This window comes from Gavia stellata, chromosome Z, assembly GCF_030936135.1.
Source record: "Gavia stellata isolate bGavSte3 chromosome Z, bGavSte3.hap2, whole genome shotgun sequence".
In the NCBI taxonomy this organism is placed as follows: Eukaryota; Metazoa; Chordata; class Aves; order Gaviiformes; family Gaviidae; genus Gavia; species Gavia stellata.
The window spans coordinates 36,770,069-36,797,563 of record NC_082637.1 but is presented as its reverse complement, the minus strand read 5'-3'; the positions used below and the strand labels follow the sequence as shown (position 1 = coordinate 36,797,563).

The following is a 27,495-nucleotide window of genomic DNA, read 5'->3' as shown; positions in this document are numbered from 1 at the left end:
AAGTCATTACTCCCTTTCATTTAAAAAGCAATCAAGCAAAAAAATCTGTTCTACTTTTTTAATACAGAAAGAAATGTAGTGCAAAACTTCTTCCTCAAAATCAGAACAGAATGGTATCGGCTGAAACTTTAAAATATAAGTCACTCTGGAAAGCTGTGATGCCTGAAGGTACTAAAAGTCATGCTTGAGGCAACTTTTGCAAATATCAGGGACAAGCTTTACAGGAAACCCAAATACTACAAAATATACCATAAACACTTATACTTTTTTCATGGAAACTTGAGAATCTATCATTCTGAATTTTTTGCCTTTACGTTAAAATTCTAAAACACTTTCTATTAATGCTTATGTTTCGGTTCAAATGAAACTGCATCTTAAGGACGAACTATTCCTCTCCCCAAAGGGTGGTACAGAAGGGCCAACACATCCTACTACAATACAAAAAGTATCATCCTTACATTGATACTGTAGGCAAACACAAATTACTTAAAAAGCACTGCATTTAATCACAGGCATTGGAGAGCTGGGGGTGCAAGTTGTTTGTTTTCACTGTAACATATCACACCACTGCATAGCCCTTCATAGACAGGACTAGCATAATCTTTGCTAAAAGCTCTCTCAATCCAAATGAAAGCAAACCTCACTGCAGCAAGTTTGGCAGACTTCCCAATCCTTAGTACACAAGTGGTCATCTTGATTTAAACAACAAAAACAATCATAACAGGCAAAGGAGCAACCCAATTACACTGGGCACAGGCTCAGCAGGACACATGTAAACCTAGTAGACAACATAAAGAAAGCCTGGTTGGAGGAGAAAAGGAGCAATTTCAGTGAAGCAATTTCATTTAGTTTCTTAGAAAGGCTGTGCAGTCACAAATAAAACAAAGCTTTCATTCAACAATTATCGTCTCAAGATATTAAAACCAAAATTCAGCATTGATTAATATATATTTTTATTTGTGCTAATTTCCCATTGTGCTGATTCAATTTAGAAGCAGGATAAGAAATTAATGTAATTCTGTTGGAAACAAGCAAAGTCACAGCCACAGCCTTTGAATATCTATTTCCAGTGTGTTTATGTCATTTGCATTAGTGACAGGTCTCTTCTTACAGATCTTCTGTTTCAAAAAGAAAGAAAAACAATCCTGAGTTTCTTTATGGTCCTTTGCTTCCCAAGAACAAAAGAAGAGAAAGGAGGAAGGAGAGGAGAACAAAAAAAAAAACCAACTCCAAATCTTTCTCCTTTATCCTACGTGGAAAAGTAAAGAAAGATGGAGAAGAAAGACATCAAGTGTATGCAAGTTGCACAGCTTACACAGTCTCATTCTAGACATAGTTGGCTACATATTTATGACAGTTTATGTGTCTGGCCTCTTGCCTGTGTGACACAAATACATCTGCATTCAGTAATCCCCCTAGAGAGAGACCTCAGATCTGAAAAATCACCTTATTAGCCTTAAACAAGTCCAAGTTTCTTTGTGGGCAACAACATTTTAGACAAGAAATTATTTCTGAAATTGGATTTTAATCTTGTAACTGTAGTGAGAAATATTATTCATAACCACAATTGTCTAAAAAAACCCCATGTCTCCTAATAAATATTTTGTTTTCATGCAGAGTTAATATTCTGGTTTAACATGGTGTCATATCTTTAGTTGGTTAAACTCTTCAGGTCCAAAATTCAACCTTTCACTGTACTGCCAAAAAAAAAGAAATCACAATGTATACTTTTCCAGTGCAGCAGCAATGAACAGGTGCTTGTAGAAGATACAGTAGTAAAATTAATCCTTATGTTAACTTTTACTATCCCCTTTCTCTTCTGAAAATGTCTCAGAAGGTTTCTGTTGATACTAGTTTTATTGCTCTATCATGTTTATAATGAAATATTGTTGTATTTCCCTACAGAAACTATGTAGCATGAAGGGAGATGCCAGCTAGGAAATCACATACAAATGACAAAAATTACTTGAAAAGCAGACTTACCAATTGTAAGCTCTCACTTTCATGAAGACAAGCTGTTTGAAGGTTGGACTTCAGGGCTGCAGTGTGAAGCTGATGAGATGCTGTTTCTCTCACTAACATGTCAATTCTGGAACGTGCAAGTTGGTAGACATCCATAAAACTTTTAATCATGGCCTTTAAAAAATAAAATAAATCATCAGTGCCAGGCAGGCAATACTTAAATGCCAAATAGCATACATCCAAATTCGTTACAGAAGACCTAACTTTCATTAATCAGAGAAATCAAAGGATGGAAGCCAGGCAAAATTTCAGTCTCAGGACTTAAACATTAAAAAGGTCTAACATGGGATTTTGTATTCCTTCTAAAATCTGAAATATTAATAGCATTAAAGAAAAGCAAACGACTGTGCACCCTAATTAGAAGGTATTTTGATAAGCCGTTTTCAAACATGCAGTACTTTATTGAGCAGCTGATACCATTTTTCATTGTATATAACTAGAAGGCTCAGTGCAAGTTCAATTTCTGTTTACAAAGAATCACTACACAGTTTCAGGTAAATGTTCATACTTTCAAAATGAGTCAAGTTACCAATCCTCCCACCCCACGTTAAAAAAAAAAAAAATTAATTTGGCAGAAACAAAAGAAACACGGTAAACCTACAGACCTCTGAAAGTAAATAGTCTGATTACAATATAGCTGGGAAAATAGAATTGTTTTTATGTATACAGTGAAGAATGTCCCAGCCGTGTAATATTGATCAGACTGATAATAAAGTTAGCAGCACAAGAGAGTACAAATGATTTGGCAGTACTGGTAACTTTATATCTACCCTAAATAGTGTAACACTGTTGAGATTATTGGTCTTCTTTACAACTGGTTAATCACATTTTATAAGTTATAGTTTTCCCTTCTGAAATGACTTGTAGCAAGTTTCTACTATAAGAACATATTACAGATAATATGAAATTGGCCTTTTGAATGTAAGTCTGTGGTATAGGCAAAAAACAAACTTAGTACCACAAACAGGCATTCACAAATATTTTTACTGTTTTCCTTTCTTTGTTCTCAAACAAACTACTGCTTTTCAGAATAAAAGTTAACATAGCTGAAATCAATCAGGTTATTTCATTGTCAAATGTAGAAAACAGCAGTGGCAAATTAACACCATCACATCTTTTCTCATCAGAAAGAATATCCAAAATGTTTTACATACTATGGTGCTAGTCCTAAAAGTGTATTCACATAGCTCTGCAAGTCTGCCGCTGTCAGCTCTGACGCTGCTTTTAAAATTTTCATCCACATTCAACATGACTAAAATGCTGCAGCTCTTCACAAACAATACCAAGCAAGAATGTGGATGTATCTCACACCCCATATAAAACTGCCTGAGAAGTCTTCATATGGCAACTGCCCACATGTTAAAAATTAGACATATGTTGAAATACGTCTATGGACTGGGCCTGTGACTCATAAACAAGGATTACACCAATGCGTCATAACAAGCTGTGTCTCAAATCTCACAGAAAAACATCTTATGTGTTCCTTTGATTACTTCCCACATGGTATTTAAAGGTATCACTGAACTAGAATGCATAGAGACGATTCCTTACGTTTTCGTTCTACCTCTGCTACGACAAAGTTAGTGAAGCCACTAACCTATACAGCTTCATCCTACATCTCCACAGCCACTCTTAAGTCCATACAGTTATCTGAAACAGCAGTTATCAACTCCTTGCTGCTCAACTCAACTATTTCATTTGTTCTCTTGTTTAATGAGTTCAAAAATTTTCAATCTAGGAAAAATATATTCATTCACAAGCTTTTATTTTCAGAAATGACAAATATTTTTTCTAAGACATCTAGGGTTTTTTTAATCCAGAAGGAAGCAATTTCTAACCTATTAACAATTGACTATTGATGTGGAAGGTAGCATTTATGCACCCGTAGGTTCACACTCCTTCCAGTATATCCCAACTCACTAGCAAAGAGTCAGGGTCAGTTTAGATTTCTCTCACTCAGGACCAGGTTAGGGAAAACAGTATTTTTGGGTCTTCCAGTGGGTGATACGGAATCACTGATAATGAGTGTGCAGAACATTTATTCTCAATGCCATCTGGAGGAAGGCAAATACTTCGGGTTTTTAGACATGCCATTGGAAGGCATTCATTTACATATGATTTTACGTAACTCATGTCAGTCACAGATTGAGTTATGGATCTGTTTTCCACAATACAAAAGTTCCAATTATTAGAAAGCTTGATACATGGGGAATGGGCATAGAACCCAGTCACTTGCATGCTACAAGATCTGCCACTTTATGATTAAACACATTTCTAAGGGAGTTCAGCACTTTAATTTAGATCCCTATTTGCACGTTACAGATACAAATTTATCTGCAGCTCTGGAAACCATTCCATGATCAACAAACTCTGTTGACAGTATTTCAGAGAAGGCACATCTAGTTCTGCAGAATTTTTTTTGTCTCCTGCTAAGAAGGAGGGTTTTCTTTTGTTTTTAAGTACACATTGCAGTAAGACGTATACATAGCTTTTAAGTATACATAGCAATAAGATACTTCAGCAACCCTCCCAATTACTTTTTATAGCATAAAATTTGGCATTCATACACATCTGCAGAATCTGCATTTAAGCGAGCACTTCTGGTTTTGAGTGTGCTGGTAATATTGTGACATGCAAACTGAGAACAGAACATGAAACAATAAAAATTTGACTTCCATTACAAACAAAAATGTTTTAAAAATACACACCAGAAAATTACTTCTGTTCAGAAAGGCCAGGTGTAGCGAACATTATAGGAACCAATATTATTGCAACTCAGACCACTTTAAAAGTTAAAACCTTTTTACACAGATGGGTACTATAGGAAAGTTAGTGGGGAGAACACTTAACCAAGGAGGCCACAGCAATAGTGGGGCTGAAGAATACTAATTTTAAACATTACTGGCTCTAGGTGTCCCTGCTTGAGCAGAGGGCATGGACCAGATGACCTCCAGAGGTCCCTGCCAACCTCAATCAGTCTGTAATTCGGTGATTACAAAGTCTTCCTAAGGATGGAACATGATGTAAGTTAATAATGGTTGAAATTTACATTGGACTGTCACTTTTAAAAGCAGAAATTGTAATGAATTACTCTGCATTAATCAAAGAAAAAGAGGAATTAATCAGACAGCTGAATGGCTTTTTTCAGTGATCTCCTCCCTTTCCTTTTACTCTACACAGTGCCTTATTTTATAAAGGATTTCACTATTATTTGAAGTTCTACATCATGTGCTACAGATAGGGCAAAAGCAAATTATAATGGTAGGAATGTTTTCAATGTCAAAAGTGTCTTCAGCATGAGAGGAGACCCCTGTTCCAACGCTAAGTCAAGACACAGGCAGCTTCATGAAAACAGATGCATGACTTTCCCAGATAATTGGCTGCAACTCACAGGATAAAAATATATTCATAAGATTGGCCTGGAGAAAGGATGCTTTTATGCTGAAGGTGCTGGACTAGGCACAAAATTTGCAAGCGTGCCCAAGTCCCGTTTTCAGTAACTTTCAATGGACAAGTTATTTTAAGCCTAAGTACTTCTAAGGATCTTTTTTAATGGGTATTTATACAAACAGTTTATATAAACATGCATATAAACAGTACCCCCATCTAGAAAATCCCTATGAGCTCTTCAATTATTTTTGAATTCAAAGCAAATCAGAAAACTTTGAAAAATTCAGTTAAATGCTATTCACATGATAAAGGAACAAACTATTTTAAATTTCAGATCCTTACTTATTTAGAAAATGGGACTCTGAAGATTCTGAGCACTGCACACCTGACTGTTTTGCCTGCTTCCCCATCCTGTAAAAACAAGGTCAGAAGACACAATTGCACTGCAAAACCATGTGTTTGCATAGCCATCTACCAATGCTCCAATACCCTAAATATACGTAGATAAGCACATAAATAGATAAAAAAGAACATGTATAAAATTTAACAAAAATTAAACATGTTTTGTTTTAACAGATGAGGTTTATTTCACAGCAGCCATAAGAAGGTCCTTATGACATGTTCAAAGACGTCTCATCTGTAACATGAGGATACGCATAAAAATTTCTGGCTTAAGCTACAGCTTGGTGAAGCTGAGAAACCTGACTTGAGAGTAAAAATGCAACAAACTAATTTGATGTTGTTTATAAACTACAAACTACAAACCAGTGAAGTGCAGAGCAAAATAACAAAATTTAAGCTGTGCTTTCTTTCTCCAGATTAATCTTTAAAAGGACTTAGAGCACTTAACATTAGAGACAGTCCTCCAGAGGACCTGTAAAAACAGATATTCCTCCTAATATTCCCTCCATGTACTTTTGAATAACCAATCATTTCCTTGTTCTGTAAACCATTTCTAGAACCAGTAATTTTAAGGTGCACAGTGCTATAGATGCTTTAAAACAGCTTTTGCATCTATTACTGGCTGTAAATTTACAAGACTGGAAGACTCCAATCTTCAGGAGTACTTTAGTTAAATTGAAAAATAGCTAATACTGACAAATTACAGAACAATCTTTAAGGAATATGAAACACAAAAAGAAAATAAACTTATTTTTAAATTAATTTATGAAATACAAAGGTTACTCAAACTTCAGCTATTCTCAATTCAGTTACAGTAGAAACATATGACAAGAAATATACAGATCAGCATATGCAAACTAGCAGAAGACCTGTCATCAAAGTTTTAATGTATTTATTTTATATTATAAAAATTGCATTTTAAATTCCAAGTTAAAACGCGGTACATGTTGTCTCCCTTGCCCTCAGTGCTTGGCTAATGAGAACAAACACAGTTCAAAACAATTTTTATTTGGATTATGAATTGTAAATAATTGCAAATGGAAGTTTCAATTTAGAGTTTTAGACTATTCTGAAGTTACAAATAAAATACCAAGTGATTAGGATCAGTTTATTTATTTTTGTATCCATGTTATACCATTAACTCAGGATCTGATTGGGCTTGCTCTTATCACAGAACTGTATCTCCTGTTTAGAAAGAACAAAACTAAAGGAAGGACACCTTATGTGAAATGATGCTTATTAAAAGGTATTAAACAGACTAACAGCCTGACAATATAAGCATTGAGTTTGTAACATCAGATGCAGCAGCCAGAATAACAAGACCACCTTCTTTACACAATGTGCTAAAAAAAAAAAAGTAAGTATAAAAAAAGTCAAAATTAATGTTTGACTGTTAGGTTCTCCCTTCAGGAAATTCTTCAGCTAAAAAGAATGTTAGGAGGTAGTAAATTTACTTAAAGGCAACATATACAAAAAGATGAAAAAGAACAAGAGAAGGAATAATGAATGAACTTCAGAAGAATGAAAGATTACCTCTAGTATAACAAAATGCTTAGATGAGAATCTGAAAAGACTGAGAATTTCATTTATGGTACAGAATTTGGCTGAAGTGCAGTTCAAGCAAAAGCAACTGGTGTGAAAACAAAACACCACAGAGTGGAGTTCTGCATGCTTAATGGATAACCTAGAGAATGCCTGTCATTACTGCCTTGCTTCAGACTGACAGAAATAAGATTAGTTAAAATGAATCCAGAAAACATACGTCAATTACTTTTTGTTTTCAGAAGCAAGATTTCAGGATACTTATCATAGATTTAAGAGAGCTATATTTGGGGAAGAAAGGATCAAAATTCATTTCCCCCATGCATTTTAGCATTTGAAAACCCATTCTGGCTGCCTTGACCCATAGTCCAAAATGTCTAGTGGCAACATCAATGTAGGATGTAAATACAGCAGCTTCTCAGGCATCAGAAAAAACCCTCAAGGGAAACAGCATTCAGCAAAATTGCACTTTTGCAGCTGTTTGGCACTTCTTTAATGATCTATTCTCCTTGTATCTCATTTCAACACTAAACTTTTTGTTGGGTTCCATTCAAGCGTGGCATGCACAACTTAAATGTGCCAAAAAGCAGGTCAGTTCTGTTACAACTTTTTTTTTTTCCCAACGAAAGCTGACTCAGTGCCACACACAGGGCCTAACTCTATCCCCTTCGATTCAATAACAATTACTTTACCCTGTAGGTCTCAGAGGATAGCCCAAGGGAATGAAGCTCTAAATAAAAGGCTAGATTCTCTGCAAGAGGTAATGACGTGACTTCCTACAAGAAAATTGAAAAGGGAGCATTGAAATTGACAGAGACTGAAGGAAAAGTGCTTCTACGGGAAACCACAGCAGATGGGCATAACAATTGCAATGAAAATTATTACAAAGTGTAATAGTTCCAAAAATAACATTGATGTTCTAGAAACTGATAAATTAAGACCAATGTGTTTGTTGGTATGATCAGGTAGAAAGCATCCTGAGAATTTTATAGCAAAGGAGTTACCTGCAGCCTTGACTACTCAGAAATATCTCTGGATCATGCAAGGAAATTACCACTTAACAAAACTAAGGAAATGCAGATTTTTATAGGCCAATGTTTACATGCAAAGACCATTCTCACTGTCTGTTGCACAAAGTCAAGCATAGCTGCATGCAAAATGTAAAGGGAAAACAATTGCTGCCCCAAAGAAATTGTAGTTTAAGCTACAGCTATGGGGAAAATGCTACCAATACATCGTACCCGTTCCCATCTTCTTACACAGTCTTGATACAAAAAGGACATTTCAGTTTGTCAGAGAAGAAGAGAATTTTCAGGTAAATTGTTTTGGCGAGAAAGAAATGGAAACTAAAAGAAGTCTGAGGCTGGTACCTTTCCTTCAACTTTCTCTTGCAATGTATATTTTGGACAGGGATGAAAGAAAGAGGGACAGGTAGTCACTACATATAAAGTGCACATTAAAGTGCCTCAACTGTGAGCATGCAAATCTGCCTAGAGTGAGCACAATATATTACTACTGATGAGAGGAACTAAGCAGCAGCAGTCACAACAGGAAAGTCAGAATGCAGTTTTATTTAAAAATTGGCAATGTCCCATCACACATTCAGTCTTGAGTAGAAACAAGAGAGTAAAACTTCTCATCAAAATCCAGGTGAAATGATAAGTCAAAGTACAAGTTGCCTGTATCTGGATGATGTTGCTTTTGGTCTACTGGAGTGACATCTTGGAACCAGAAAAGATGTACAAAAGCTGAAGTAGAGAATTCTGTTTTCACAACCAAATTCATAGAAGTAAAATAAAATTTAAAAAGCAAGTCAATGTTACCTAAACACTGTCTGAACTGCCTGAAATCTAATAGATTAATTATTACAGGTGTATGTGTATGAGAACAATTTAAGGAGGGGAGAGAAGCAGACATGAATCTATCAAGTTACTAAGTAGGAAAATCTGAAGCAACTTCATATGGAAGGAAAATGTGAGATCCAAAAAACTCTTCTGTTCTTCTGAAATGCTGTCTACAAACTATCCAACATAAGTAACTAACTCAACTGTTTGCCAACGTAGTAGAAACAATGAGTTTACTGAAAATTAAAATAATTTTTTTTCATTGGTTTTAAAGAGTGCTCTATTAACTAAGACCAATTTCAATTACTTTTAGTTAAGACATATGCTTTACAGACAAATCGATGCTACTGAGACTGTGACGAATCTTTTTAGAAACTCATGAAAAAATACCAATTAAGTTTTAACTGCTGTAGAAAAAGTTTGTCGCTGACTCCAACAGAAGAAAATGATCACCCCACAAAATCTGGGTTCAGTATAGACGTTTCCTTAAATATTTTGACTAGAGCTATGAAGAGATATAGATTATTACTTTTTGGCCACAAAAACAGCTTTCCAATTTTAGATTAAAACATTTTCAAACTGAATTAGATAAAATATTTTACATATGCTTAGAAGGGGAAAATGTGTCCACTTTGTGTTTTTCATGCAAAAAGATTAAGACTATCTATGCTGTAGTTGCCGTTTATTAGGAGAGACAAAGGTCCCTTCTGACAGGTTTAGTTGATATGACAACTGCAATTATCTGGCTCATACATAAACAATCATTACTGAGTCCTAATCTTCATGTCATATTTTAGGTGAATGCTCAGGTCTAATGGAGCCCAGGAGCTAGAAAAGTGCACAAAGTTTTGTGATATAGTTACTTCATTTCCTTTGGTTTTCTTACGAAGTGCTCATGGTAGTACCTCATTTTAATTCAACATAAATATGTCATCCTACATCAAGCAACATTTTGTAGTCTTGTAAGGAAACTCTAAAGTATACCTGTTAGGTTGGATAGAAAACTAATTTTTTAATTTTGGCTTCTCACCAAAACATCAGTTATGTGCATAAATTCATGATACCAGCACAGGAAAAAGCACCAGTCAGTCTCTATAGAGAAAGTAATGATCTAGAAAAGCTGAACTGCATTCCTCAGGTAAACAGACACACCCTTAATCTAATGTCCACTGCCACATACAGGATGGACAGGTGTTCTCCCTTCATTCTGCCTTCAGGCAGAATCTTACAGAGATAGCTAGTTTGCTTCATACACCCTTGAACTTTATTAAAATTTTTATTTTAAAAAACAACAACATACAAATGGCTAGATTTTCAATCAGACTTGCTTTCAAGACCTGATTTATGCCATGAAAATGTTTTATTAGAAGCTTCAGGGACAACAGCTCTTGTTCCAAAATCTGAAGAGCCAAAGGAAATTTAAAGAGCACAATACACCTACTACTGACCTTCAAAATGAGCATACACATTAGCAACCCTCTTTCCAAAGCGAAAGTTGGAGAATATTGGCAATGTCTGCCAAAAGTGGTACTGACACTGAGCTTGACAATTTCCTCTCCTTAAGCTTAGTATGAAATAAAGAAAACATTTTCCTCCCAAAGTTTGCTTTTAACCATCATAATCTGAGGAAGAAGAATGAATAAAATGATCCCTGTCATCTCTAAATATCTAGTTCTACTAACAATGGATGCACAGCTGAAGAAAACCCTTGTTTAGAAAAACTGATTGTGTTTGTCTATCTTTTTGGCATTTGTCATATAGATGACAGATTAGCTCAACTCAAAAAGGTATAAATCCCAACCAACACATGCTAAAAACTGGTGGATGACTGAGACTCCACTATACTGAAGTCTGGGCCTCTTCTAGATGTCAACAAGCTAAGTGAGAAAGGTGTTCACTTGCAACAGCTTGAAAGACAAAGAGAAGACGACACTAAATTTCTGTTGGCAGAGCTCTGGTTGTTCTCATTCAGACCAACAATTCAAAGACGTGTTGTTACCTGATGAGCTTTTTTAAACAACGTTTTGAAAGACATTGCTTTTCTGCTTTGTCTTCAACAAATGCACCCAGTACCTCTTCATTAAACGGAAACTTATAATCAGATTGCAGAATAATAGGGTTTGAATTATTAGGTTAGGAGCCTGGCAAGTAAGGAACAGGCTGTCTGGCCAACAGTCAACAATTAGATCCAATTCCTTGGAAGCATAAGAGATAAAGTGACTTTCTGAATTCTGTTTATAAAACTGGATGCTTATAGCAACACTGAAAGGTGAAAACTAAGGAGGATAGGTACTGGTGAGATGAGTTTGCCTAGACAGCATAAAGTATTCTTCAACAATAGTATCAGAATTAAAATACCCCATATCATAGGGTATCATAACTAGATTGAGAAATTCCTTTTTAGACTTTCTTTTTTACCGGATTTGGTAATGACTGCAGGCACTGCAGCATCACATGCTTGCATGGTGACTTTAGTGGCAGATCAACAAAAGCAGATGGTTCTTACCGAAGGATCCCAGGTTATCCCAACATATAAACAACCCAGAAGACAGTGTTTTCCAAACTACCTCTGATGCTAATTGGTTACTACTTCCTTATGCATTTTTCAGAGCTGGACCATTACCTGCAGTTAGGTCATTTATGAACAATTATGCCTATGAATGTTGGTAACATAAAGAAATCACTTCCACAGCTTACTCAATCTAGAAAGTATAGATGATTTCTACTGGTTTTCACCTTCTTGTAGTTCGGAAATGAGGAAAGTAACCTGAAAAGAAACAACTACTGATGGAGTGGCAAAGAATGGCAGGTGATTATCACAGAATCACAGAATCACTGAAATTGGAAAAGACCTGTAAGATCATCAAGTCAATCGACTAACACCATGCCTATTAAACCATGTCCCACAATGCCTCGTCCACACATTCCTTGAACACCTCCAGTGATGGTGACTCCACCACTTCCCTGGGCAGATTATTCCAGTGTCTCACCACTTGCTCAGTAAAGTAATTTTTCCTAATATCCAGTCTAAACCTCCCCTGGCGCAACTTGAGGCCATTTCCTCTCGTTCTATCACTAGTCACTTGGGAGAAGAAGCCAACACCCACCTCTCTGCAACCCCCTTTCAGGTAATTGTAGAGAGCGATAAGGTCTCCCCTCAGCCTCCTCTTCTCCAGACTGAACAACCCCAGTTCCCTCAGCCGCTCCTCATAAGACTTGTGTTCCAGACCCCTCACCAGCTTCGTCGCCCTTCTCTGGACACGCTCCAGCACCTCAATGTCCTTCTTGTAGGGAGGGGCCCAAAACTGAACACAGTTTCCGAGGTGCGGCCTCACCAGCGCCGAGTACAGGGGCACGATCACCTCCCTACTCCTGCTGGCCACACCATTTCTGATACAGGCCAGGATGCCGTTGGCCTTCTTGGCCACCTGGGCACACTGCTGGCTCATATTCAGCCGGCTGTCAATCAACACCCCCAGGTCCTTTTCTGCGGGGCAGCTTTCCAGCCACTCATCCCCAAGCCTGTAGCGTTGCACGGGGTTGTTGTGACCCAAGTGCAGGACCCGGCACTTGGCCTTGTTGAACCTCATACAATTGGCCTGGGCCCATCAATCCAGCCTGTCCAGATCCCTCTGCAAATGACAGATGATGACAAAGTATGACTAGTATAAAGAAGGTAAACTGGGAATATTTGTTAACATTAACATATTACTATAAAATGAAGTAGTAGAAACACTTTTTGAAAACAAACACAGAAAATAGTTTTTCAGAAAGTGGTAGTTAAGCTGTGAAAGTCCTTTCCACAAGTCATGTGAATGCTTAACTTTACATGGGTTCAAAAAGCAATGGGACAATAAATGGCTGTTGAATACAAAAATAGAAATTTTTTTTCAGGAGGTCCTTAAACTAATACGGTGGAGGCTGGGAGAAATTCTGGAGACATTTTAGCCCTCTTTCTTACACTCTTTATTTTACTTTCCCCTGTCCAACCTGTTTTTAAGCAGGGACAACCAGATTTACTATTTTATGTGCCCTCTAGGCATTAAATGTTTATTCAGTCCCACAATCTATTTCCCAAAGGAGTAAAATTTGCAGCAAGTCTCACATGGAATAAATGCAGAACAAATCAAGCATCTAGGATAGTGACCTTTGCCAAAGTACAGACAAACATCGCATTTTGACATGTAGGAGACTTGCTGCTCAAAACCCAGTCCTGTGGTCTTTGCAAGCATTTGTAAAAACCTCAGAATTTAAACTTCAACTCGTATCTTTAGCTTGTGCAATATTAAAATAATTTATTTTAAAAGTTATTCCTTTGAGAATGGGAAACTGGATGGAGAGAAAGTCTGGCACTATAGGCTGTAGCAATGGCATGATGCTTTGCTCTCTAATCTCTCCCTTCAGTATTTGTCAATGATGATACAATTAGGAAGAGGGGGACTTACAAATGGGTGCTGGTATTGGAAAAGTACACACAATCTGCCCCTGAACAGGCAGAAGTCAGAACTAAAATATAGTCTTCAGGCATTAAATGGGCATTGCAAGTTTGCCCCACAGGTGGAATGGGTGACTGTTTCCTCCTGATCTTTACTTTAGAACTGCACTTCTGTCAAAAAAGATCATGATGTGGAAGCAATCCAAAGGTATCTAAGTATAAGTTATATCAAGGTTCCAGGAGGATAAACAAATGGTGGTCTTTCCATGGATATTATCTTTTTAGAAGACTCAACACTTTGCAGGTAAACTTGCCAACATGCAGGCTGTATATCCCCATTATTCAGGTTTACAAAACAGTTCCACGTTCACCCTCTTTCCATTACTTTAGCTCCCTCCAGCCCTCTCCATTTTTTCCCCATGCCCCCAATTTCTTATCACCTTTTTGCTTCTAACGGGAAGAGACCATAATGAGGGAAGAGACCATAACGAAGGGAGAGTTAAAGAAGACTATAAGGAAATTGGGTACTGCAATGGACAAGTATTTGTTAAAAATGAGTGCCCTATTTCAAGCATATTTGTCCTGGAATGCCTACAGCATTAGAACTTATCAATCCTAAGAATTTATGCTTTTCACAGTCCAATATAAGTGTTGGAACTTGTGACCTTAGGATTCTAGCAGCACATATCACTAGACCATCAATCAATTCAGTAACTGAAAAATCAAGACAACCGCTTCAAAGTAGTTCATTATGATTCCTGTAAGGTAACAATGTAAAAAAGTAAATGCACAGGTAACAACATATGTGAATTTATGAGCCACAATTTACACACTCCTCCCCCCCAAAAAACCCAAACCCCTAAATGAATTAGTGGCAAATTGGTAGAATTTGGTAAAAAACAGGTTAACGTTTAATCCTTTCAAAACTTGTCCTCTTCAAATTTCACTTCAGTGGTATACCACTTGGGATGCTATTCCAGTCTATTTCTTCAATATAGGACAACTGTGGAATTAGCAGAACAGCCTGGGTTTTTATGCCTAGTTTTATATTCTGAAAGGTTTACTGTATTTTTCTTAATCCTTAAGTTGCATATTCATTGCTATATTTTCGTCTAACTGCTGTCACTTATAGTGTCATGCAGAAGGGCAAATCAGGGTCAGTTTATGTAAGCGGCATCAATCTGAAAAACTTCATCAGTCTTTATTTCAAGGCATTATGCAAAGAAAGCTGACATTAAGAGAGCCTTAACTGACAGCAAATGAAATCAATCAGCAGATCACTAAGCCATAATAAACTTGCTCAAGTTGTAGATAACCCTTCCCCTTCCAGGTCTTTAACTACAAGGCCCACCAAATGCAGTATCTGGGCAGAAATGTCTCCCTTGATGCCATTACAAAATTCTTGCACTAATATAGTGCATTATTTAATAACTTTTTCTTGCTCTGTAAGCTATTCATAAGAATAACAGAGATATGTTTTATAATAATGGAATACTAAGCAGTTAAGTGAAAAAAGACTAAACAAAAGATTCAGCATTTGAAGAAGTTTCTTTTTTTAGTTTAAATGTAATTAAGAATAGAAAATAATTTGATTCTATTTCTGCTGCTAAGATAATTGTGTAATACAGTCTATTGCCTTATTAACTCCTACTGCTTAGACTCACTTGCTCAGCATTTCTTCTTAGTTTTTGAAATTAAAAGAACCAGTACAAAAAAAGTAAGACTCCAGACAATTCCTAATCTTTCATGGTATTCACTTCATAAATTCATTTTGTAACCCACATGATTATCAACAGTTTAACAGCTATGCTTCTGAATGGGCTTATCTGTGTTACGACAGTACACACTGCAGACATTATCAAACAATACAGTCACATCCAAGCTACGCAGTGCTTATGTGGTAAAATTACTCCTTTTCTGAAGATACTGTGCACAGATAATCCCATGCAGTTCTGAAAGATAGGATTTCTGAAGTAAGAAAAATTGCCTAACAGACAAGGTGCTGTGAAAACTATATTTATTTTCTGTTGTGGAACGATGCTTTATTTTTGTAGTTACAGCATTTAGGAGTCTGCCCTTATTCACTGAGGCAGCTTTGGGTACATATTGAGATCACCATGTCTCTGGAGTAATTTTTCCCATAAAAGAATAGTGACCAGAAGTCAATAAAGATTCTTCCTGTTGGGTCCTTATGCTGTAAGATGCAGCAACCTGGTAACCAGCTGGAAAAAAAAAAAGTCCCAGGATTACAAGTAGAAGCAAAACTAAATAAATAAACTTGGTGAATTAAGATGCTGTTTTACACAGTTCTCATAGAGCTTTCTTGCATATCAGCACAGATCACTCATAAGAGATTACCCACTTGCAAAAGATACAAATGTATGAAAAAGTCTAAGTCTAAGACAAAGGCAGATAGTTACGCGACTGCATGACAGAGTCAAGAAAGAAAATTTTCCATTAAAAAAGGTTACTGAAAGGTTAAATGATTATGTACTAACTTTGCATTCAAGATAATCAGCAGCAGATCTTAAATGAAAGTTTTTACAAAACTAATAGTTCTTATGAAAGAAGCTGGACAAGAGTTAGTAGTTTCACATGCATAAAAAGACAGCTTTCAGTAATTGATTAATTGGGGATTACAGACACTGACTTTGATATTTACGGTCCTATAATGCCAAAGACTTAACAGGGTTGGGGTGCAACCAGTGCACCAGCTAACTATAAAGCCTTCGGAGAAGTCTCTATTCATTTATTAGAATGAAGAAAGGCAAGGGAAGAAACAGAACAGTGAAAGGGTGACTGAGAAAGCCAGGGAAAGAGGCTAATCATAAGGAGGGGGAATATGAGGAAAGGAGAGAGAGCAATAAGAAGTCCATAGAGGACAGGGAGGAAAAGACTGCTAAAAGAAGTGCTGTGAAGAGGAGAGGAAGTAGGGAACACAGTTAACCCACAGAAAGGAGAAGGGGTGTGAAATTCAAATTATGAAAGGCAAATTTCCAACATCACTGGCATTTTGAAGATGTCTCACTTTCTATATTTTCAATTGTGTTTTGCTAACATACATTAATGTTATGTTTTAAAGGAATTATAGTTAAAGTAAATTATGCTAAAATGGCTTCTAAATATTTATCATCATGATACAACCTATCTGGAGACATGACTCCAGATACCAGCTGAACACATTCAAGGAGATTAAATTAAGAGTTCTTCATGTTACGTCTCTTCAATCTAGTAATTCAGATTTTACTTAGTTGTTAACTATTGTTTCTTAAGCCCTGCACCAACTTTATTTTTGATAAATTGAAGTTTGCAAAAAGTTAGGGTTGCAAGAGGTGTCTTCCCACTCTAATGAGTTTAGAACACTTACTTATTTATGAGTATTTCAACTCAAGGTGCAAGTGCAAAGTATCATTATATTAATAAAGAATCACTTCTCTCTTTAAACAGTATATTGGAAGGCAGGATCATGGTGGTCCAAAAGCAACACATTTTGACACTAGGTAGGAAATTAGTCCTTTTGGAGAAGAGAAGAAAAGAGAGGGAGGGCAGCCCAGGTGCTGTTGATAGCAGCTGTTGAACTCCTGGAGAATGAAGACCCAGTTTTACCCAATAAGAAGCAGCAGTCCGATTCCAGAGGAGGCAGCATTCTGGCCTCTGTAATGAAATGGATAGTTCCTTCTGTGGGTGAGATGGTGGAAGTAAAAAGAAACACTGGAAGTGTGTGCATGTTGGGTGCATGTATATATAAATGCACTATTTTCAAGACTCTCTTAAAAAGGTTTCTCCTTTCTGAAGTATTATGAGAAAAAAACCACAATTATTTGTTCTTTTAATAGCCATGCCATTAAAAAAGAAAAAGGCTCCAAAATAGAAGTACAAGGTTTAAAATACTAATACTTCAGTTTTCAAGCAGCTACTCTGTGATTAATTCCTCCCATTAAGTCCTCATACCAGAAATTATTCATGTTCAAAAGACTTGCCCTCTGCAGAGGATAAAATCTGATGACAGAATTATAATGTTACCTTTGAAATCACTTGCTTCCTCAATTTGGTAAGAACTTTTTTATTGACAAGTAAACATGGAAATAAAGTATTTATTATGTTGAGAAAAATTATCAGCAGAATTATGCATATCTTTTACCTTCTAATCTATCAAGCATAAATCTAAAATTAATGAACAAGTGAAAATAAATACAAATTAAGAAGCTCCTAACACTTTAAACTCCATTTATGTTTGCCCAATTAATTAGAAAAAGTGGACCTACAACACAATCAGATAATGCATGACTAAATCATACATGAATACGTAATTTACATAAAATAAATGGCAAGAAACTACTTCTTCATAAATTTGTAATGATTATACGCTAACACTGAAGATACATCAGTACTTGACTATATTACCACCACCACTATAAGCCTTAATGTTATTAATGCACTTTTCATTTCAAATTACCTCAAAACACCTGAGAAACGCAAAGAAGTACATATAAATCCCATGTGGACTTCCTAAACCTGCAGGAACAAATGCCAGATGCTGAAGACAGAAACAGAGGGAGAGCAAGACAGAGGGAGCACAAGATGGGGGTAGGTGGGAGGAAGACGCAGAGAGAGAGGGAGAGAACCAGAGGCAGAGGCACAGTGGGGAGAGAAAGACAGAGAGAGAGGCTGAGCAAGCGAGACAGCCAGAGTGATAAAGACAGATGCAGGGAGCAGGAGAGAGGGGCAGAGACCGAGAGAGAGAGACCGAGGCACAGCAGCAGGCAGAGATGGACCGAGGGACAGCATGAACCTGCATACAGCAGAGAGAGGAGGCACGGCAGGGAGAGGGAGAGCAAGAGCAGCAGGGAGCGAGCGCACGTGCGGTAGTGTGCGCACAGCAGCGAGCACGCGTGTGGCAGAGAGAGCAGGCGTGCAGTGGAGAGTGGGCACACAGGACATGGGGAGAGAGAGCATGCAGCAGAGAATAAGACAAAGTGAAAATTTATCCATCTCAAACCCACCTGGAGGACAGAAAGGTGTATAGGTGCCACAGGTGTATAGTAACTTTCAAAATTAAGGGAGAACTCAGTAATGAAAAATATAGATTTACCTACTCAAGTCCTTGGTTATAATAAACTAAAATTTTCTTAATATGCAAGGGATTTCCAACAGTCAGGTCAATCTTACATGTCAGGTGAAGGGCAGCACACAAAGAAATGCTTTCTCCTAAGACCTATAAACACTGTCAAATACAGATACACGTACGTGCACCCCTTTTACACCAGAAGCCTGCCTATAGTTTCATCCTCACATCTGCTTTTTCCTACATGACAAAAATGCATTAAATATTCACATCCTCATTAAAGCCACTCACAAAACTTGCCCATTTGGATTCTCTCCTTCATATAAATCCTGTAAAACAGCAACACGAGTTCATCTGTGAACATCGGTTCTCTTCCAAACCAACATCCAGAAGTCACATCATATCCTTTAGCAATCAGGTACTACAGGAGGAAGCGGTCCACCACACCAAATACAGACAAAAAGCAACCACCATAAATTAATAGGGCCAATTAATAAAATACGCAAATGGAGACTTTAAAGACCCAGGTCAAGGTAGTTCCCAGTTCCAAGGTAGTAAAATGATTACTCTTACCCTATTTGCACATCTGCAGGCAGCCACCACGTGTGAACATCAGTGGCTGTCTGATCACACAGCCATATGCACATCTTTTGGACATGCAGTGGATGCGAATCTGACAACCACAGCTAGTTTCTTGTTGCCACTGTTTTCCACTGACAATGCCTGAATAAATCTGTTACTTCTGTGTATTAGAACATCAGGGACATTCTCCATAAAGACAGTGCTTTATGTGTTTAAACAGCTCCTGTACACCCTGTAAAACCAACCAGCAAGAGTAGATACAGAGCATAACCTAGGTACACAGGGCAAAGCCACTGATTTGCATGTTGTTAGCCTTCCCCTGTTTGGGAATCAAGCACTTATACATCAATTATACATTATACATCCTATTGCTATTGCAAAACTAGTCTGAGGTACCTAAATTCACTTCAAGAAGTTTCCTTTATACCAGTTTTTACCCTTCTGTGTCTACATCTCGAAACAGAAGAAATTTATTGTGAGAGTATACCAATGCTTCATTATTTATACACAAACATTTAAACATTATCTGGTTTACTTAGGGACTTCATGCATTGTTTTCAGGTCAAATTGCTTGCCATGAGTATTAATTATGTATTTGATGTATAAGTATTCGAGATAATTCAGAATGAATCTTCTGAATGACCGCTTCTCCTGTGAGCCAATAACCTTTCAGAAGACAGAGTTAAGAGAACATTATCCTCTTCCTAAAGGTGTAGCGCAATTCAATTTTGTATTTTATAAAGAGTTGATAACCTTTACTGGTTAATTTAGAGAGTCATCTGCCAAGCAAGACTAATAGAATAAGGAATCCCATGTTATTTCAGTTGCTCTTTTTCACCCTATATCCTGTATTTATTGGAGGCTTCACATACGGTTCCACTTTCTGTCTTCAGTAGGAACATTCAGGCATGGCTGGAACAGCACCCCTTAAATCCTATTCTCATGTGTTTCAGGTGCTTGAAAATAATACTATATTTTCCACTTTCAAACTTAACCAAGTAACAAACGGTACAACTTTGTGACATAGTATCTTTCACAGCAATTAAATATCAGGTGGGAGTGTTTCAAAGTTATAGCAATCATATCATTTTACTCTTCAAGATACTGCACTTTTTTCATTACTTATCCATTTCAAGGGACATTTTCAAACTATTATATTAGATCTTGTTACAGTTTCCAAGAATTTAACAAATGCCCACAAATTAAGTCACGGTTTCACTACTTGCACAGGGCTTTAGAAGACACTCAGTGCAAGGGCATTCTTGTTGAATAACTTACATTTCAATCTATTATGTAATTTTGCAATTCAAGAGCCATTACATAAAGTGCAGGCTCTGGAGAAGATGCACAGAACTTTGTGTACCAAATATTTAGTTTCATTAGCTAAAGGTCTATCACTAGAGTGTACAACACATTCTTTGAAAGATGGACACCACTTCCTATACAGCTTAACAATTATTTCATTTGGGAATGACAGGGGGTTTATTTGTGTGTTTGTTTGATCAGTCCTGTAAGCATTCATGGTATTTGGAATGTTGGATCCATTTGCCAGAAAAAAACACCTTCTGGTTTTACAAGATAATTAAGTAAGTATGCCACAAAGAAGCAAATCTCTGATAGCTTAGTTCACAGTCAAGCAACTTAGGTTCATTACGCCAATCTTCTTTGCACTTGTCTCCTACAAAGAAAGCATATTTTTCCCGAGAAATATTCATATAGAGATAAAAGCAATTTAAAAATTCCAAGACTTCCCATACTCCCAATGACAAGGAGTACAGATCGCTAATGCTGCTGAGACATCAAGTAAATCAAGGATAGCAGATTTCATTTCACATGCCTTTAAGACACACTTGCTTTCCAAAAAATTTGGAAGAAAGGCAACCGATGCAGATCAGAAGGCACTTATAAATATACTAGCTTTTTTTCTTCCTCTCATGATGAAAAAATGATACACACTGAACCAGTGGATATAAAATTATTATTAATTACTGATTCCAGCCACCTACTATGACCTGGATGCATGAATAATAAAAATAAAACAATGCAATTTTCTGTGAGTACTCAACAGTTCTGATAGCCAGTGCTTGATCCCTATCATACTGTCTAATTTAGGATCTTAATTTCTATGCAATTTTTTAGAAGAAACCATCAAATACCAATAAATTTAGACTTGGAAGAAAACTCCTTACATCTAACATTTGCAAATAATAAGGCCTTTAAATGAAATGTACTTCTCATAGACTAACTATAAAATACTTGTAGTAGTAGCAGTTACAGAGACCATGCATGCAAACAGTTCCACTGGTTTTAATAAGAAGTGTCCATAAAGTGATTACTAACTGCTTACCTCATTCAAGATTGCAGGATTGCCCTTAATATAGTTTTGCATACAGTGACATTAAAATCAATTAGCTGACTCCCAGCTATAAAAGGGAAATTTGTAATAAAATCTTTGTAATGTACCCAGAAAGTTATCAAACAGGCACTATGTAACTAGAAATGAGGAAAGGGAAAGGGGAAAAAAGGAAAGGGAAAGGGAAAGGGAAAGGGAAAGGGGAAGGGAAAAGGGAAAAGGGAAAAGGGAAAAGGGAAAAGGGAAAAGGGAAAAGGGAAAAGGGAAAAGGGAAAAGGGAAAGGGGAAGGGGAAGGGGAAGGGACTGCACAGTGAGATAGACTGAACCACTGATGCTGTTTGTGTGTGTACAGAGTAACCACGTGTAATTGGAGCTGACGGGTGAACAAAAAGTATGTTTACAATACTGCATGACCAGTAAGCTACCCAGTGCATGCATTGCTATGTGTTAGTTATACCACAAGCACTCTGTACAAATGTGAAATGCAACTTCTTATACTTCTGTTTCTCTCCATCTTCTTAGAAAGAAAGAAGGAATAGGCTGTCTTGCAAATGCATCTACAATCATTCTAAGGTCAAAAAAGAATGGGAGTTGGGATGGGACAAAAAAATAAGGCAGCTGTCACTGCATAGGCCACCGACTTAGAAGAGCAGTATTTAAAAGCTGGTAATTTCCATGACAGCTTCTTTGAAAAGATGCCCCCTGTGGAACCTTTTGCAGTCTTAAAAGTGATCATCACTGTACCAGGGAACCATGTGCAACTCTACCCTCTGCTAGAGATGTACAGCTGTGTTACCTAAAGTTCATGGGCATCTCAGGTGTTACATATTACTCCTTTATTACTGAAACATGATAATCCACACATAATTTAAATCTTTATCAGACTGAAACGCATGCATGCAAGACGGCAACAGTGAGAAATGTCCAGCTTAAGATCTGCCTTTCTTGAATGTTTGATTTTGTGACCCTGTTCCTGCAATTATATACTGCATCTAAATCAGAAAATCTACAATAAATTAAAAAGGATTACTACAGCAATGTACACACACTATGCAATACTTGCATTGTCTGACTTCCTTGCACTTCACATGACTAGCTTTCCTCTCTCTGATTCACCTAGACGAACACAATGAAAGAAGTATGTACTCACTCTGCCTTTGGTTCTCTCATTGAGAAAACAAAATGTTCTGCCTTTAGCAATAATGTATCAAAGAATGAAGTCATTCTGCACAGGTATAAAGACTAAGGGGTAGTTTGTGTATAAGAAGACATAACAAAGTTAAAAACAATAAAAGGCATTGCACAGAATCCATTTTCAGAGCTGAAAATATGTACGTTTTCAGTTAATTTCTCTTTTTTCCCCATTGTTTCCTCCTAACAAAACTAGTATTTTGAAACATACAAGTCTTTAAACCTACATGAACAAAATAGCTTCTATATTGAAGTATTCCAAATAGCAGCTTCTTTTAAATTAGGAATATTCAAAAATCACTATTACTTCTAAAACTGTAATATGGAAATATCTGATACTGACCAAGAAGCAGCATAAAAATCCTGCCTTTTTTTTCTTCCTGTATTTTATTTGTCTTCCTTAAGCTGAGAGGGAGTGCAAAGGGGGGTGGGATACAGTGAGAATTAATTTTCAAATATAACATTTGCATTTTTCCACGGTCATATCCCCATCAGTTATGTAACATTGTAACTGCAAAATTAAAAGTTCACATCATCTCTGAAATACCGTATGCAAGAGTATATATGGAAATTATTTCTCTTTCAACTGTTGACTGCAATAGTTTTGAAGCTTTTTGTTCTCCACATATTCAGAGCAGTCTAGCTTCTTGTTCTATCTCAGATGCAAAAAAAGAAAAAAAGAAACAGGATTATTTTAGACTCTAACCTGAAATGCTACAACCTCTGGCCTGCCCTTCAGCCCTTCGACTGCAAAGGTCTCTAGGTGCAGTTTGGGTAGCTGCAGGGTGAAGTCATTCCTGGTTGCCGCAGTCCGTGACAGCAAGGTCTGATCTCTGACCTAAAGGGAAAAAAACAGCATCAATGGTAATTCCCCTTCAGACACATTAACTGGGATGAACTGGGTCCCCTTGAGCCCACTGAGTGGACTTGCATTGATCGCTGGACCTGAAATCCATGAATAAATTTAGGACTAATTGATTTTTCGTTGCAAATAAATCTCTAATTCAGAGTGCTGGGAGAGAATGTTAAGAAGAAAAAGCATCTTCCCCTGGTCTGAAATGAGGAGGAAAGAGACACGAAAGGTTCACAAGCCCACCTGGTATACACATTTCACAGATCTGTCCCCTGTAAAAACCTGTAATTGTACTTCTGACTCAAAGAAACATCAGCTACGAAATTAAAAAGTTCATGTGATCATACAAACAAGAAGCTGGCATGTGAGTTCTGTCTACTGTGGGGTGATCATATCAGTCCTCAACAATAAGGTTCATTTAATATCAATTCAGTTAAACCCCAGATTAAAATGAAGAATCCTCAAACAAAGCAAAATAAACCAACCTGTAGCTCTGCAATTAACAGAAGGAGGGAAAAAAAGCCCAAACCTGCTACTAGATTTCTGATTTCAGACTCACTATAAGAAATAATGCACTAATTGGCATTAATCGACTTTTATACAGTTTCTAACTATGCCAACTTGGAATGGGAAATGCTACAATTTGCACCAAATTCAGAGGGTTTGATATGTAGTTAGTTTTGCAGGCAGTCTTAAGCGAAAGGATAAGACAAACCCCCCAAGCAGTCTCACTGTCATTTCCACGCACGGCCGCAGACGTGACCACGGGCCGTTGGTGTCACAGTGCCACCTGCTGACTACGCGAGAAACGGGTTTGAACGCCGAAACTGGCGTGCCTGCAGAGCCATACAGACGCAGAGGTAAAACTCTCAGCAGCGTGAAGTATTAAGGCTTTTGTCTTTAAGCACAACCAGACTTACTAGTGTTGCACACGAGACGAATATTGCTATCATTACTTAAAATGCGACATTTTTCCACATATTACTACATGTAATTAGTCTATCGGCATGAACGTGAAATTACACGTATTTAACACACAACTTCCATGGACACATCACTTACATTCACATACCATATGCTGCCACACACCCATTTTTCATTCTATTTAATACAAAAATTATCATGTCTACCTCCAAGAGATCCCAGTAGTCAGATTAGATTCTAATACAGATGGATAGACACACATACAAATATCTATTAGTACAAATGAATAGATGAAATACATTCATTTCGCATAGACTGTATCTGTTGAGTAGCAACAGCTAGTAATGCAAGAATAATTTACTGTCTTTAACAACAACACACAGTTTGATACTAAAACATATACTATATACATATAAATCAATAGATACACCATTTACTAAATACTATTTAAAATAAATTTCAGTTTTTCTTCGAGCCTCCTTTGCCCAAAAGATCCCACCAAACATGAATTAAAACATGTCCATTCATTTTAAATCCCAGATTACTTTTCGGTAACCACTTACAAAATTAATTTTTGTAAAATGTTGATTATGAGTGAACATATTTCAAATAATAGCACAGCCTTTGAAATCTGCTCTGATTGAAAGAAGTATGCATGTGTAAATCTACTGATAGAAAGAAGAAAAGATTTTATTTTATTCGTTGCTCTGTTCTGTGGGAATAGGAAGCCCTACATTCCCCAAGTTGACCTAAAGAATTCCTGTCAATACCTGTGGCTGCCAAACATATGCACTATGATGCAATTTTTATAACAGGAAAGGTCCTCTACACATTTTTTGCACACATAGTGCACTAGGTTCAGGATATACAGTCCTGTGGAACAAACATAGTCTCTAGAGTGTTCTGTCAGCATGTGTAATTCCGGTCAGATGTTAACCTTGCTGAATATAACAAAATGCATTACTTTAAATATACACATATACATACACACACACACTTGATTTACTTTTTTATAGCTTATATATCCCAACTTTTCAGTGTCTTTGCTGCCAGTGTGCACACAGATAAAAGAAAACGTTAATGTGGATTAAGGTACTAAGAATTTATCAACATCAAACCACCAGTGTTTTGCCTTCTACCCTTCTGAACCGTAGTCAATAGATCTAAATATTTTACTGCACCCTGGCCAATTCATTGTTTGATGTTTAAAAACTCACCCAGAATCAAAGAAAATGTATTAAATTTCAGCCCCCAAATGAGACACTATTAGCTTTGAAAGTCAAGTTTAACTGCGATATTGATGATTCTCTTTTTTCTGTGACAAAATTCACAAGGGAAATCCCTATGTCAAAGTACAAAAGCAGATTGCTAATACTAGGGGGAAAAAACCAACGTATAAGCAATGTAGGTATAATACACAGACAATACAAACAGTGGAAGTCCTTTTAACCCTGTTAGTTTCAAACTCTCCATTTCAGTATTGAGGCCTGACACTGAACAATAAAATACAAAAGTCATTTTTTAAAATGGCTGAATTGTGGTAAACATGCCATTAATACCACTGGACCAGAAAAGTACATATTAGCTCCTTAAACAGTGTATTTGATATGAAGATTCACAACTAAAAAAACAACCCCAAAACTTTTTGTGTTTATAAATACTAGATCGTAAAGAGTGAATCTCTATCAACATGCATACTGAGAAACAGAAAATGAAGCTAGAGTATTCCTTTGAAAAATACTCACAAGGGTTCAGGAAAAATTGTAAGAACAAAAGACTGGGCATACACTATACAAATATCATTGTACTGTTTCACTTGAAGTGAAAACAGTCTTCAAGCTGGCTACCTATTCAAGGAATGAAAAGTTACAATGGCCATGCCTGCATGGAATGACATTGGATTGGCTGTGCCTATATAGAATCTGAGTTAAGAACTAATTTCAATCACTCCCTGACTACTTGCTTTTTGAGATCCAGAAAGATAATGACAGGACTTGGGAGACTGTGATTATTTCCTCATTCTCTAAGGAAGCAAGCACAGTACTCACGTACACACCCTACAGAAATATCAGGCAAAGGTAAAACTGGTAATTTTATTTAAAAAAACTTTTTTTTTTTTTTTGGCAGCTTGACAGGGAGGAAAACCATCCTATGTAGTTAAGCTTTACAATGCAAGTTTCAGAGCTTTTTTTTGTATTTAATGACACTTTTTTTCTTTCTCCACATGAAATCTAAAGTAAGACTATTTTACCTGAGAGGTCTCCTTAGGCTAGAGACCTAATGCTTTAATCTAAAAAACTAAATCAGCTAATCAGGCTTATTGCAATGATCAAAAATGTCTAAAACCAGTTCCACTTCCCCATGCTCAAAAATGAACAGAGAAAAAAAGTATATAAATGTATCTATATCCAATGCTAGTAGAGATTTTGGCTTTTTCTAATTTTGATAAACATAGTTTTGGCTGAGACCATGAAAAGTTGCAAGAGTGATTTTATATGGAGCATAGTAAGTACTGCGACAGTGGGCTGCTAACTATGACCATTAGATTTTTCAGTTTAGCCTTACATAAATACTGTCTGAAAACAGGCAAAATCACAAACGGACCCACACAATTCTACTACAATACTCAAAACATTTTAAAACAAAGGAGCATACTGACTTATGACAGTGTTTAACTTTTTAATTAATTAAGAGAGCAACACAGAAGACAACACTATAGCCACTCAATTTAAAATCAATTAAGTACTGATGAATTCAGATCAAAGCTGAAACTGAATAATAAACTGAAGTTACGTTATTGAGTGAACCAAGGTGTAGAATTTGATTGGCTAATTCTGCATGTCCAAAAATGATATTAAAAATTCTCTGATCAGAGATAACAATAATTTTGT

The 27,495-nt window shown here is 36.7% G+C and overlaps 1 protein-coding gene across 1 annotated transcript in view; it reads right to left on the bottom strand.

Annotated features, from left to right (window-relative positions):
• CCDC171 (coiled-coil domain containing 171) overlaps nucleotides 1-27,495 on the bottom strand; it is a 152,607-nt gene that overhangs the window by 19,705 nt on the left and 105,407 nt on the right. The window contains exons 23-24 of the mRNA XM_059833463.1: nucleotides 23,534-23,665; nucleotides 1,984-2,136 (exon numbers count right to left, since the gene is read on the bottom strand). Of these exons, the coding sequence (XP_059689446.1) occupies nucleotides 1,984-2,136; nucleotides 23,534-23,665 (285 nt within the window). The remainder of the gene's footprint in view (nucleotides 1-1,983; nucleotides 2,137-23,533; nucleotides 23,666-27,495) is intronic.